Below are 14,347 nucleotides of genomic sequence, written 5' to 3'. Positions count from 1 at the left end.
AGTGTGGAGCTGATGGCTCCTCTCTGCAGTGAATGGGCCAAGTGTGCCACAGTCTTTGATCAGTTATCTGCAAGTGTCTTCCAAATGCTAATTTTTGCCTTGCAACACGCCTGTGAGACGAGCAGTAAGCAGTGATAAACCTCTCTGCCTGTCAAATGACTTATTTGTTGAAAGCCGGGAATAAAGTCCTGGCTTCCAGACTGCCCTGTGTATTAACGAAATGGTCCTCATCGTAACCTCCGGGACTTTGCCACTCCTTCCATGTTTTCAGGCTTAATAGTGACCAAACTTGGGACTTTCTCTGCTCGCCGGCACATGTTTACTTCCTTCCTTATTCAGCTACTGATCAGCTGTTTTGCAGAGCTCTGTAGATTTGCTATCATAAGGTGGTTAAGTGAGAGATACAACTGCAGGTGCTCGCGGTGGGGGTGAGGATGGCAGCACTACACATGAGTGGAGCTCGTGGCTTTATCTTGCTGTGCAAAGCATTTTTTTTTTCTCTCCTTTTTCTGAGGAAGCGGTTTTGCCACAGTTAGTACAAAAGGTTCTGTAATTTCCTTCTGCCGTGACAGTCTGCCTGCGAGAGGTGGGACACTCTTCGTTTTCAGGCCTTCCTATTGCAAACAGCATCTTTTCTTCCTTTTTAGGCCCTAGTTTCCTTGTGAGCACCAGTGCAGTGCTCAGTGCGCAGCGTGTCACGGCAACAGGCTGTGATCAGTGGCTTCTCAAACAGGGCTCGGGAGGTTTCCAGGGACTTGAGGAGAGTTTCCCTCACGTCCTGCTGTACAGGACTGTTCGTGGCAGCTGGAGTTCAGCTTCCCACAGATTTGCCTCGTGCAGTAACGTGGGACAGGGCTGCGGTCTCGTCTCTTAGACCTCTGCCTCTTCTCCTTAGCATTCTTATGTGCCTGATCTACGGGGATATAAAATGACACAATGTGTTGGGATAATGGCCAGATGGTGATGTTTGAGTTGTTTAGGAGAGAATATCTGAGGTAGGAATGAGATCAGCTGTGCCATGTGCTGAAGCTGCAAGGATGGTCGCTGCCGTAGATTTCCTATCGCCGTGGCCTGTTCCTGGGCTCTGGCACGGTGCGGGGGCAGCGCGGGCATGGCTGCGACCCACGGCTCTGAGCTTGGCAGGACCTCAGAGCAATGGCTGAAGAGATTTCTGCTCTCGAACCAAACCGAACGCTGTAAATCGAGCAGAAGAACTTGTCTGCCACAACATCTGCTGCTTACAGGCATTGCAAAATGGAGACCGAGACAACAAATGGTTTCAGCTGTAGGGAACGCGGTGTGCTTTGCTTGCAGCGGTATGTGTAAGGAGGGAGTTCATTCGGAGCCTGTGGAGTCAGGAGAGGGTTGGATTTCTGCCTAGAAATCACCTGTGTCCCTTTACAGAAGGGAAACCTGGTACCCCTCTAGGTAACTCGCCGTGTTCCTTTGGTTTAAACAGATTTTAAAACCTGTTTTGAGAGAAGAGGCTTCTGTCATCCCTGTGACTCAACAGGGTTGTTTAAAACAGCTGCTGTTCTTGCAGTAGCCTCTGGGGAGATCAGTTAAGCTGCTTGGAGAGGAACCGTTCTCAGGCCCTTGCACCTCCTGGCAGGCTGTCGCTGAGGATGGAGCAGGGAAGTATCATCCAAAGCCTCCCACAGAAATGGCAGGCAGCAGGGACGCGGGGTGAGCGTTTTGAGAGACACTGAAATGTGATGTTGGGGAAAAAATGATGGCTGGTCTTGAAAATTGTGTGCCTTTGGGACCATTCCGATCCTGGAGTCTCCGCTGAGAGGGCTGAGTTCAGTGGAAGGAAGTTCACACCCTTTGCTGATCAGATTAACAGCCCTTTCGGATTTCCATTGATATTCAAAATGTAGCTGTTGCTTGGAAAACAGCTGCGTAAGGTGGTGCTGAGGCTGTTTTTCTGCATGAAGAGCGTCAGCTGAGAACTGCCAGCCCTGCAGAGTGAGGGATGTGAGCTGGAGAGGCAGCTGGGCTCCTCCAGCGCTGCGGCAGCAGTCGGTCTGCAGCCCAAAGGCCGGGTTTGGCTACGCCTTGGAACTCCGATACAGGAGCCCGCGGTCTCAGAAGCGAGTTGTGTGTTCTCACAGTTGGGTGAGGCTTTTCCTCTCGGTAATGCTTCTCCCTACAATGAGTGCCTGAAACCCTACGTCACCGTTCATCAGGCAGCAGCCCCTGCAAGCGGCACAGGGGGCGGCTGCCGTTGTTTCTCTGGAGCAGTGGCTCGCTGCGCTTTATCTCGCCGGGTACTCGTGGTGATTGTGCCACTGACTTCTGGGCAGGTCTCTGGCCACGTAGGTCTGCGAGGTCCAGTTTCCCGATAGGCACAAATCTGGCCAAAAGGAGTTTGTTCTGGCTGATAGAAATAGATGGCTGCGTCTTAATCGCGTTACTGAGTATTGTATTAATGGGGGATAGAATCATAGAATTGTCAGGGTTGGAAGGGACCTTAAAGATCACCTAGATCCAACCCCCCTGCCCTGGGCAGGGACGCCTCCCACTAGATCAGGCTGCTCAGAGCCCCGTCCAGCCTGGCCTTAAGAACTGCCAGGGATGGGGCTTCCACCACCTCTCTGGGCAAGCTCTCAGTCCTATTCCTGGATGCAGGAATAGGACTGTGAAGGGGCAGAAGTTGGTCACTTATTGTTGGGACTCTACCACCATCTCTAAAGCAGTAAATGTTGTGATTATTCTCAGCCGTGTTTCTCGTCACTTCAGACTCCAGTGTCCTGGCATGACGCGGAAGTGGGGAAAGCCAGCTCCGGTGCTCACAAGCGTTCTGCTTCTTGGGGTAGCACAGATCACCGCAGAGAGGTAAAATAGACCCCTCCCGCTGCTTGAGCAAGATCTGGGTTAGTTGCTAACGTATAGGAGGCTCCTGCTTGCATGGGAGGGGAGTGGGAGGACAGGATGCTATTGGAGATGAGACCGTAGCCCTCGTTCTCACCCCTAACGCTCGGATTCAACTAAAGACTGCTCTTGCTGGCTTCCTCTAGCAGGCAGCTGTTGTAAAGTAGCTCCACTGAGACTCAGTGCGTTTCTCGTCGGTGTCGTGGCGTGTGTGGGTTCAGCAGCGCCCGGTTCCTACCACTCTGTAGGTGGAAGATAACCCAGATCCACTAGAGGAAGGGCACCGGCCACATGGCAGCGGGGGAGTTGTGCCGAGGCCGTGCGAGTACCCCTGGTCCATCCTTTGAGAGGTGGCCGGAGCTGCTGCTTGTGTGATTGAAACCAGCTCTATTTTGGCACTTCCTTGTGGGTCGGAAGAGAGGGGGAGGAGAAGGACAAGGCGTGATCCTTTTTGGTGGTGGAGGTGTGTTGGCTTGTCTGGTTCTGTAGCTGAAACTTTGTTTGCTAGATTGCCAAACTGAAGCAGCAGCTCCAGCGAACAAAGCTAAATGGCAGAAGTGGCAAAGAAAAGGAGAAGAGCTCCCCGCTCCAGGGGGACCATGCTGTCCTTGGATCGCTCAGGGTACGTTCACATCTACCCCTGCTCTGCTGTCACGTACGTCCTAGTGAGGTGGAGAGCAAGCTCTCCAAGCGTCCGAGCTGTTCCGAGTTCTGCTCTCGTGCCTGAGAAGGGAGAATTTTTTTGTCTCCCCCCATCTCTTCACCGTGTCCCTGTGCTTTGATCTGCGGTCAGTGCGTTTACATGACTCTGCTGTCGGTCTCCTCCCGTCAGCCTCCTGGAAGGCTTTGGCTGAGCCCGGGAGCGCTGTGGGAACAGGATGTAACTGCTGAGTTTGTGCAGATGGAACTCTAACTTCTTTGATTCTGCATTGTTACAGGACTCTCCTTCAGGCTTCCTTTCTCCATCTCCCATTTTGAGGCTCAGCCCCTGCTTGCACAGGAGCCTGGAAGGGCTGAACCAGGAGCTGGAGGAAGTGTTTGTGAAGGAACAGGGGGACGAAGAGCTTCTGCGGGTAAGTGAAGGTCACAAGATGGCCCTGAATCTTCTGGGTGGTCTTGGAAGTCCTTTCTTCTCAAGAGACTGCCCGTCTCTGTTTCTCGGCCATGGGGACGGTCTCTGTGTCCAGCTTTAGTTCTGGGCACGTAACTGTCTAAACTGGGTCAAGTGGCGGCTGGCTTCCCTCCTTAAACCGTGCTGGTGCTGTGAGAGAGCAGCCGGTAGCGATCTCGGGATCGATGATACCTCATTGACAGCTCTAAGAGACTGTCTCAGACTGGCATCCAAAGGCTGGTTAGTGCTGTGCGGCTGTGGGAGAAGCGATCCCAGACAGCTGACGAACTGAAGTGCGTTACGGGATACGGAAGGGCCGATGTCCTTCTGGCTGCGGAAGGCTTCCTCGCTCCCCAGAGCGGAGGCTCTGCCCGTATCTGTATCCAGCGCCCCAAGGAGCCGCTGTCTGTAGGTGCAACTGCTGTTAGACCTCTTCACTGGCGACAGGGGTTTCTTGCTCCGTTAAGACTTTGCTTCTTCCCTAGATACTGGATGTCCCAGATGGCCACAGGGCTCCGGCGCCTGCCCAGAGGGGCTCTGGAGATGCGTCCCTGACTCTGGAGCCCAGCAGTGGCAGCTGCAGCAGCCTTTCTCTTTCTCCTTCCCCTTCCGTGCCTCTCCGCCTTTCTCCACACACCCCGGTGAGACTGGCAGCAGAAGAACCCTCCTCTGCGGCGGACGAGGCACAGCCAGATCCAAAGGAGAAAGGTAAAGACTGAAAGCAGAGGGGCTGGAGGTCAGCGGGGGACGAAGGGGGCCGGTGCTACCAAAACCTCGGTGCAGTGGCTCCTCCCGCTCTGTGTGCTGGGTTGGGAGCGGCAGCTGAGGTAGAAGAAAGGGTCTCAGCCGGTTTGGCTGAAGTGTAGTGGACTTTTAAAGCTCCAGTAATTACCCTCCGGGTGGGTGGTTTCCGGTACCAGATGGAGGATGTGAGCTGGGAACTACACAGATAAACTCTTGCGGCTTTGGGGTATTGCAGCCTGCAGCCCCAGGGTCTCAATGAACCCGTTCTGTGCTGAGTTAGAGCGCTGTTGGATTCTTTTAAATATTTCTCACAATCTGTCTTGTCTTCCCTGCTAGAGGAGGGCAGCCCTTCACCAGTCCTGGCCTTTGCTTCTTCTCCTCGGCCCAACCACAGCTACATGTTTAAACGGGAACCTCCGGAGGGATGTGAGAAGGTCCGGGCCTTTGAAGAAGCTTCGTAAGTATGAGGAGTTGTTGGCAGAAGAGAACTCCTGTGAGCCTGGTCCTGCGGGAGGATGCTGGGGTGGGGGCGGCTGAGGCTTCTGTTGGTGCAGTTGCCCCCCCAGCCCTGTTGTAAAAGTAGGGAGCGGCCTCTGGGAAAACACTCAGAGCAAAAACGTGGCTGCTCAGGCCCCGCTGAGAAGAGCGGAAAGCTGAGTTCTCCACCCTCACACGTGTGCAGAAGGATCTTGGGATTCCTTGCACTAGGTTTTTCTTGGCCAGCAGAGCCTCTTGAGGAGAAGCGGTGGTTCTCCTATAAATAAGTGTGCTTTCCTAACCAACCGGGCGCTTCCTGCTGCTCTGTGCCTCAAGAGTGGCCCAGCTCGCAGCAGAGGCAGTTCGGCTCTTAGTCAGTCTCTTTGAAGAGCATGCGTATCCGGGTGTTTTCTCGGTGCCCTTGGAGGTGTCTGTTCTAACCACATCCATTTGCTGTCTCTCCTTCAGCTCCCCCAGCCCAGATCAGCCGTTTCAGCCTTCCTGCCCGGATAAGAACAAAGTGCACTTCAACCCCACCGGTTCCGCCTTCTGCCCCGTCAGCCTGGTGAAGCCTCTTTTCCCAAACGTGGGTTTCCTCTTCCGGGGCTTCCCAGCTTCTTCCAGCGCTGGCGCGGGCACGTTTACATCCTGCCAGCCCACAGCCCCCGCTCCCTTCCTCGGGGTGCGGAAGGACGCTGCAGTAGACGGCTTCAGCGAGGCCTCCAAGTCTCCTTCACTGAATTACGAACACTGGAAACGCGGCCAGCCCGAGGAGAGCGTCGTCTTCCACAGCTCTCTGGTGGTGTGAGGCCTTTGGGAAAGGCAGCCAGCAAGAGCAGCTCCGGCTCCTCGGGGTGTCTCTGCCAGCCTGTGGAGACTGGTGCCTTGATGGTGGGATGTGAGAGCCGAGAGGCGGCGCTGGGATGGAGAACCACAGCAGGCGTCCTCTGCGGGTGATGGAAACTGTGAAGGACAGTGTGCCACGGGACTCCTCGCTGCTGGAGAGGCTCACTTCTCCGAGCCTCCCCTCTTCAAAGCACTTTCCTGTGTTGAATTGTCTTTGTTTCCTCTGTGATTGTTTTGCTGGTGGGGGGCAGAGGGAAACTCCTGCTTCGTGGCTCTGTGGGGGAGGTTGAGCTGGGAGAGTTCAGCTGGGGCTCCCGTAGCCCCTCTCACGCCTGCGGCTGAACCCTGGGGAGCAGGGGCGGGGGCCGGCGCCTGTCGGGCAGCTGCCTTTGGATGTGCCGGAGCAGAAGACGTTTATCTGCACTGTTAAGACAGCTCATCTCCCTGGGAGCACAGAGAGGAGAGCGGTGGATCCCTGACCGTGCCTCCCCGGACACCTTCACCCCTTGGTAGAGGCTGGAGCGCTGAGAATCCTGCGCCGAACGGGCCCGCAGAGACGGTGCAGGTTTGCACAGGTCTGTGCCCCGGGGGGAGGGAGGCAGAGGCGTGGGTGGGGAAGGGGCTTCCAGGTGCCTCGGCCGCGCTGCGGGACGAGGGGCTGAAGTGAAAACTGAGCACAGCAAAGTCCCCGCTGGGGGGGGGTTGTGGCTGCTGTAGAGAACCCCCCGCTGCTCCCAGCCTGGCCGGGGCTGGCTCCCGGGGGGGGGACGGGCCCCCTCTGCCTCGCCCAGGGTCCGGCTCCGGGGTCAGTCCTGACGCGGTGCCTTCAGAGGCAAAGCGGTAACACGGGAACGTGGATTGTAAAAGCCTCTTGACAACAAAAGTATTTGATTTTTGTGTTCAGTTGCAAAGGCTCTGGGTTGTACTGAAGAAGCCTATTTTCTTGTATCTGATGTAGAAACTCTATTTTCTTCCAAAGACACTATTTTTGCAGCTGTTTGAAGTTTGTATTTTATGTATTGCAAAGCTTAAAGGGGGAATGTTGGCTCTGGAGTTCTTGTCCTGTGTTTTAGAGGGGGTTTTGCAGATGCTGGTATTGCCAGTTAAAAGGAAACAAAATAAATATTTCAGGCATCCCACGTGCCTCTTTGGGATTTAATGTATTGAGTCTAAACCGGAGCGTTTGGCAGAAGCCGCTGAGGCCGTGGACAGGCTCCGATCTGGGTTCTGCTGAAAAACGGGGCTTTGCCGGGGCTCAGCGGGAGGGGGCCGGGTCCCGCTGTTCCTCCGCCGAAGCCGAGCCCGCCCCGAGGCTCGGGGAGGCGCTGAACCACCTCCGGCGCCCTGCACCGGGGGGCGTTTCAGCAGAGAACGGGGCGGTGGGCAGAGCCCCCCCCGGGGCAGAGGACGCGGGCGGGCTTTAGGACCTGCGCGGCGCCGCCGGAGGGTGTGGCGGCCCCGCCCCCTGCCCGAGTGCGACGGCGGGAGCGCCAACCAGGTACCGCCCGTTAGCTTTGCCCCCGGCCGCGCAGCCAATCCTCGCGCTCCACATCGGGTTGCGTCACGGCAAGGGCCGCGCACGGCGAAGGACCCCGGCCCGGGGCTGCCCCGGGCGCTGCCTGCCCCGAGGGGCGCACCGCCGCCGTGACCGCGGCCGAGCCGCGGCGGAGGCGGCCCCGGGAGGGCCGCGGGGGGTCTCGGCGCTCCCCGCCCGGCCCGGCCCGGCCGGCGCCCGGCGCCGTCCGCCCGTCTCCGCCCCGCGCCGGGCCCGGCAGCGCGGCGGGCGGGCCCCGGGCGGCGGGCGGGCGCAGAGCCGGGCGTATGAGGCAGCCCGCTCCGCCGCCGCCGCCGGCCGCGCTGCGGGATGTGGTGCTGGACGTGCCCCCGGCGCTGAGCGCCCGCCCCGCCGCCATGGGAGGGAGCGGCAACGGCGCCGCGCTGCCCGAGCGCCTCCGCCTGCCCGTCTGCTTCCTCGGCGTCTTCGCCTGCTACTTCTACTACGGCATCCTGCAGGAGAGCATGTCAGCGGGGCGGCGGGGGGCCGGGGGGACCTGGAGCGGAAGCCGCAGGGGGGACCGGGGACAACCGGGGGTGGGAGCAGGCGTGGGGGGGACGGAGGACCGGGCGGAACCGGGGCGAGGGAGCCCCGGGAGTGACCGGGGGGGAGATCCGGGGGGACCGGAGGCAGGGGGAGCCCGAGGGGGGAACCGGGGGAACTGGAGGGGGAGCCCCGGGGGGAACCGGAAACGGGAGGAGTGAGGACCGGGGGGAACCGGGGTGAGGGAAGCCCGGGAGTGATGGGGGGATAGGGCAGAGAGCCCCGGGGGAAGCCCTAGGGGGGAACCGGGGAGGGAGCCCCAGAGGGGACCGAGCAGGGACCCCTGGAAGGGACCGAGGGGAACAGAGAGCGAGGGGAGCCCAGAGAGGGAGAGCCCTGGGGGGGAACCGGGAGGGGGGAGCCCCGGGGGCGGCCGCCCTCACTGCAGTCATAGCCGGGGGAGCCTTCCTCGGGTGGCGTCTCACCGTGTCCCACTCCCGCAGCACACGGGGACGGTACGGGGAAGGTGCAAAGCAGGAGAAGTTCAAGTACGCCCTGACTCTGGTCTTCATCCAGTGCGTGATCAACGCCGCCTTCGCCAAACTCCGTAAGTCAGGGCTCGGGAGCTGCCGGCTGGGCCTGGGTGCCTGGGGCTCCGCTGCTCGGGGTTGTGCCCCTCTGAGGAGACAGTTGCCACCGCTCTTCGGCAGAGCATGTGTTGATTGGCCTTCATGTCTCTGGGGGTATCCTTCATAGAATGGTTTGGGTTGGAAGAGACCTTAAAAATCATCCAGTTCCATCCCACTGCCCTTTAAGCAACCGGGCTGGTTGCTCAACCTGGCCTTGAACCCCTCCAGGGATGGGGCAGCCACAGCTTCTCTGGGCAACCTGGGCCAGGGGCTCACCCCCCTCACAGCAAACAATTTCTGCCTCAGATCTCATCTCAATCTCCCCTCTTTCGGTGTAAAACCCTTCCCCCTCGTCCCATGGCTCCCCTCCCTGCTCCAGAGTCCCTCCCCAGCTTTCCTGGAGCCCCTTTAGGGACTGGAAGGGGCTCCAAGGTCTCCCCGGAGCCTTCTCTTCCCCAGGCTGAACCCCCCCAGCTCTCTCAGCCTGTCCCCACAGCAGAGGGGCTCCAGCCCTCCCAGCATCTCCGGGGCCTCCTCTGGCCCCGCTCCAACAGCTCCGTGTCCTTCTGCTGTCGGTGCCCCAGCGCTGGAGGCAGCACTGCAGGGGGGTCTCCCAGAGCGGAGCAGAGGGGCAGAATCCCCCCCCTTGCCCCACGCTGCTGGGGGTGCAGCCCCGGGTGCGGGGGGTTTCTGAGCTGCCAGCGCACGTTGCCGGGGCGTGTTGAGCTTCTCCCCCACCAACACCCCCAGGTCCTTCTCCTCAGGGCTGCTCTCCAGCCATTCTCCGACCAACCTGTACTTGTGCCTGAGATTGCCGTGACCCAGGTGCAGGACCTTGCACTTGGCCTTGTTGAACTTTGTGAGTTTGGCACGGGCCCACCTCTCCAGCCTGCCCAGGTCCCTCCGGATGGCATCCCTCCCCTGCAGGGTGTCAGCCCCTCCACACAGCTTGGCGTTGATGGCAAACTTGCCCCAGATCCCACTTTGCTAAGGTGCTTCAGGATGGCGGTAGCTATTCGTAGCTCTCCTGACTTTCCTCCTCTTTGTCTTCCTTCCAGTGATCCATTTTTTCGATGCCGTCAAAGCAGATCGCACACGGAGTTGGCTCTACGCCGCCTGCTCGCTCTCCTATCTGGGCGCGATGGTCTCCAGCAACTCGGCGCTGCAGTTTGTCAGCTACCCGACTCAGGTGGAGCGGGGGGCCAGGGGAGGTGGCCTTCGGGAACAGCCTTGCGCTCCGTTACCCCCTTGCACTCAGGGTGCCCACAGCTGATGCTGTGGAGGAACCACCTGCTGAAATGACACAGAGGGAAGCTAATTCTGACGCTTGTTTTCCCGTAGATGCAATTCTGGGGCTGTATCACGGGGTTTCAGTCAGCGCTGGGCGTGTAGGGAGGGGCTAAAAGAGCTCAGACTGTTCCAGAAAGGGAAGAGCAATCCCTAGAAGTTACGGGAATTTGCTAATTGGGAGTTGATGCTGATGCTGGGGGGCTTGAGATTATTTGTGAAACCTTCACCATTAATTCAGCAGTTGCCCTGTGGTGGAGTTTTTTACCTTCTGTTTTTGAAGTATCTGGTGTGTTTCATTGGAAGGGTCCCTCAGGGTGGTCTCATCCCGCATGGTCACCCTTGCATTGCCGTGATCTCTCTCGTTGTGGGCGGGTGATGGTATGCAAATAGTTAATACAGTCTTTCTTTTCTAGGTCCTCGGCAAATCTTGTAAGCCCATCCCAGGTAAGCAAATATCACATTTCTTCTTGTATATTTATGTGGATTTCTTGTGCCCTCAAGGAAGGCCTCAGCTGTCAGAACGGTGCCTCTCCCCTTCTGTTTGCTCTGTCACAGGAAGAGCAAATGGTGTATCTTTTTCCGTTGGGCCAAGTTAAAGTCCCGCAAGAGGGTTTTGGGAGCGGTTTGTGATGTTGCTTCTTTTCAGTCATGCTTTTAGGAGTGACTCTGCTGCGGAAGAAGTATCCCCCGGCCAAGTATCTCTGCGTCCTCTTGATAGTCGCAGGCGTGGCCCTGTTTCTGTACAAACCGAAGAAGGCGGCTGGGAGCGATGACCACGTCTTTGGCTACGGAGAGCTCCTTCTGGTGAGTGCTGCCAACGCAGAAATAACCCTGGCAGGGCTGAGTTGGAACGAGCAGTTACAACTCAGATAAGGCCGTGTCCTTTGTACCTCGCCCGTACCCTGATGCTGGTGTGGAAACACTTCTGCAGGAGGACACCTGGGCTTGAGGGTGTGCTCTCAAGCTGTGGTGTGAGATCAGCGCATGACTACACATGTACCCCTCTTAGCGTATGTTTCGAGGCCACATAATTGCTATTTAGTAGGTGATTGGGATGTAAAAAAAGAGGGAGAATGCTCAAGGTTTTCCCCATAGAGAAGAAATGAAGAATGAAGGGTTTTTCTGTTGTCTCTCATCTCTGTCTTTTCTGTTCCTAGCTGCTGTCGCTGACCTTGGATGGGCTGACTGGTGTCTCACAGGACCACATGAGAGCTCACTACCAGACGGGTTCCAACCACATGATGCTGAACGTTAATCTATGGTCCACCTTATTCCTGGGGGCTGGTAAGGAGCCCCCTGCGCAAACCACAGCCACTGCCCCAGAGACTGCCCCGGGACTCCCCGTGGGAAGAGACCTCGTGTCAAGCTCCAAAAAAGGGCCTAGAACGCTTTTTGCAAAAAACTTTGGTTTGGTTTGGGGCTTTTTTTGGTTGTTTGTGTGTAAAGTCGGGGTTCTCAGTGCAGCTCTCCTCACGCCCACCAGCGGACAGCGCTTCACGCAGAGCAGGGCTGCCCCCACCCGCGTTCACCCTGGGACACGGCTCCCCGCGCAGGCCCTGCAAACCGCAGGGGTGTAGCTTTCCACTGCGATTAGGGAGTAGCGCTTCTCGTTAATCGCTAGGGACCGTTGTGTCAGAATTGGCTCTGCAGCTAATGAGTGCTTCTTTCATCAATTAACTACGAAGGTGATCACTTTTTCTCCTGTTCTCTGTGTTTTCCACTGTGTAGAATTCAGTCTTTGCTTCTAGTAGCTGCTGTTGGGTTATGAGCATAAACTGAAATTACACCAAGTAGGCGGCAGCCACTCGGGCTGCCTCGGGGCTCGTAATTCACACTTCTCATCTTGATCTTTCTTCCAGGGATATTGTTCACTGGAGAGCTCTGGGAGTTCTTGAGTTTTACGGAACGCTACCCCAGCATCATTTACAATATCCTACTGTTTGGCCTGACGAGCGCGCTGGGTCAGGTAAATACGCTCCCCTTGTTCTGCTGTCTCTGCTGGGCTTTGTTTGCACAGTTGGGAGATGCCAAAGTAACGTTGCCTCACTTTCCATCGCTGTGGTTGGTGCTTGCTTTCTGTCCAGGCTACCTTCAGAGTAAAACTGCGTTTGTATGCAAATAATGATTTGAAATAAGATTCTTTCATCTCTGGCTCGATGGCTTTTCATCTGAAAATATGATCCATGTTGTACTTTTTCCAGTCAGAGTGACAAAAGGCATCTATTTGTTTTTTACAGAGTTTTATTTTCATGACTGTGGTATACTTCGGACCTCTGACTTGTTCCATCATCACCACAACCCGCAAGTTCTTCACCATTTTAGCATCGGTCATTCTATTTGCCAATCCCATCAGTACGATGCAGTGGGTGGGGACGGTCCTGGTGTTCTTGGGTAAGTCTGGGAAGGAACCAGCTGAGGTCTTTCCCCTGTTAACTTCAACTCAGATGATGTATAGCGAGGGCAGAGCTAACAAAAGATCTAATCGTATTAGAACACTCTTGGTGGAAGAGTGTGTTGGTTGCCTCACCAGCGCAGGAAAATAGCAACCTAAATCCCAGCAGATCTATTATGTCTTTTTTTTGTCCCTGACACTGGGCAAGTCACTGCCTCTGAGTGACCCTTAGTAAGTTAGTGCTGTTAATCTGGTATTTCACAAAGTTCTTGTGTTCTGTTTGTTTGAAGAATGTGCACAGAGAATTTCTTCACACGGATTATTTTCTCTCATTGCAGGCCTTGGACTTGATGCCAAATTTGGAAAGGTAGTAAAGAAGACATCGCATTGAGGAAATGGTTGATCTCAGCAGTTGGAATGAACTTTTAATTTATTGTCTTGTACCTCAAAATCTGTTATGAAACTGGACTCAGGATAGGTAATCAGAAGGGGAGTGTTTGGAATTTTTTTTGTTTTTTAATTCTAAATTGTCTTAAAAGTGTAATACGTTAGTTTTAACTGTAATTAAGTTTGGTTTTTTTTTCTGTAATCAAAGCTGCGTTACTAGATCCTAGCAGCAGGATGAAATTCTTGCCTTAACAGGAAAAAAACCTTCATATCTTTATTAAAGAAAAACAGACAATGGCCACTTTTCCAGAACTTTAATTTTGGTATCGTTGGCTGATCTTGGGCAGAAACAGCACACCTCTCACCCAGGAGAGGGATAGTCTTAGAATGATGTTCGTTCTTTGGTGCACCCTGGAAAGATCCCTGGATTAAATGCCTGTGTTGAAGACAACACCCTCTTCTGATTGATTGCATGATTTTTTCCATAACTGAGTTGGTGGAGCAGCCAGTTGGACATTCTTCCATTAGGATAATATGTGTAAACATTGAGATGCATTATATCCTTCATCCGAGCCCTTCTAAAACAGAAGCAACTCTTGGCATATGTAAAAGTTTACAGGAAACCTGTTTAACCAGTGGGGCCCGAATTAATTCTTTTCATCCCCCCTGCTGATGAAGGAACAGGACCCTCTGCTGCTAAAACCCTGCCAAGGTTGTGTGACAACGGCTTCTAAATGTTGAAAGGGCCCTTGTTAATTAACCACCATCACGGTGAGCGTTCGAACGCACGCTCCTGAGCACAGGCTAGCTCCCCAGTGTTGTACAGGGAGGAGTTATTATCATAATGATGCCTTCAGAGTTGGAGCACAAAATTCTCCAAAGAGCAAACTTTACACATGAAAGCATGTTTCTACCAGCTGTCACTTGGTCTCCATCTGTTCTGTGGCTTTGGCCTTTTGCCCCTCCAGATGGGATCTTGATCTCTTTCCTGAGCGGCTGTTGTAAGTCTCTCTTTCTATCCCCCACTTCCCCCACACCTTCAGTGTTTATTACAACTCTTTTTGGCCTCAAATTTGGTTTTCATTTAATCTGTCTTCCTAGCCTACAGTTCTACACAAACGACACGTTTCTTGCAAATACAAACCCAAGGCTTTGAAAGGGTTTTTCTCTGTCACTTTCACCTTTTTGCTAACTTACATTGTCCTAAAGGTCAAGTGCTAAGTAGCAACCAAACATGGTCTCAGGAGTAGAGAATCCTGAAGTAAAAACTTCAGTGACTTGACTCCGTGGGTCCTGCCTGATGAACATCGTGTGCTGGCATCTGCTACTGTACGGAGATTCTGGCTTCCCTGAAGACAGTTATCCTTCCCGGTATCTCTAAGGTAATGAATACTATTTCCGTTTTATAAAAGGGAGTAGAGAAATTGCATGACCTGTTCGTGAACACTGTGGCAGAGATATAAGAATTAATTATCTTTTGTGGGATTTAATCATAAAACTATCTCTTCTCTGTGTTTGTAGGACTTGCAGTCTTAGCACTATCTTAAATTTAACCAATT

The 14,347-nt window shown here is 55.0% G+C and overlaps 2 protein-coding genes across 10 annotated transcripts in view; both read left to right on the top strand.

The window, feature by feature from the left end:
• Positions 1–7,191, top strand: part of FAM117A (family with sequence similarity 117 member A) — a 32,307-nt gene extending 25,116 nt beyond the window's left edge. For 6 of the 9 annotated variants that reach the window (XM_054224723.1, XM_054224724.1, XM_054224717.1 and 3 more), the window contains 6 exons: positions 2,722–2,838; positions 3,383–3,496; positions 3,813–3,947; positions 4,471–4,693; positions 5,066–5,186; positions 5,675–7,191. In XM_054224723.1, coding sequence (XP_054080698.1) covers positions 2,722–2,838; positions 3,383–3,496; positions 3,813–3,947; positions 4,471–4,693; positions 5,066–5,186; positions 5,675–6,014 — 1,050 coding nt within the window. In that variant the 3' untranslated portion in view covers positions 6,015–7,191. The remainder of the gene's footprint in view (positions 1–2,721; positions 2,839–3,382; positions 3,497–3,812; positions 3,948–4,470; positions 4,694–5,065; positions 5,187–5,674) is intronic. The other 3 variants (XM_054224718.1, XM_054224721.1, XM_054224722.1) reach the window with 3 other exon arrangements.
• A 669-nt stretch (positions 7,192–7,860) lies between these two features.
• On the top strand, positions 7,861–13,239 carry SLC35B1 (solute carrier family 35 member B1). The gene is made up of 9 exons (XM_054224127.1): positions 7,861–8,073; positions 8,594–8,697; positions 9,778–9,908; positions 10,423–10,453; positions 10,656–10,813; positions 11,167–11,293; positions 11,869–11,975; positions 12,247–12,400; positions 12,740–13,239. Exons 1-9 carry the CDS (start codon positions 7,874–7,876, stop codon positions 12,790–12,792), a joined length of 1,065 nt encoding a protein of 354 aa, XP_054080102.1. The 5' UTR covers positions 7,861–7,873; the 3' UTR covers positions 12,793–13,239.
• The last annotated feature ends 1,108 nt before the right edge of the window (positions 13,240–14,347 follow it).

This window comes from Rissa tridactyla, chromosome 19, assembly GCF_028500815.1.
Source record: "Rissa tridactyla isolate bRisTri1 chromosome 19, bRisTri1.patW.cur.20221130, whole genome shotgun sequence".
Classification (NCBI taxonomy): Eukaryota; Metazoa; Chordata; class Aves; order Charadriiformes; family Laridae; genus Rissa; species Rissa tridactyla.
This window is presented reverse-complemented; position numbering and strand designations above follow the sequence as displayed.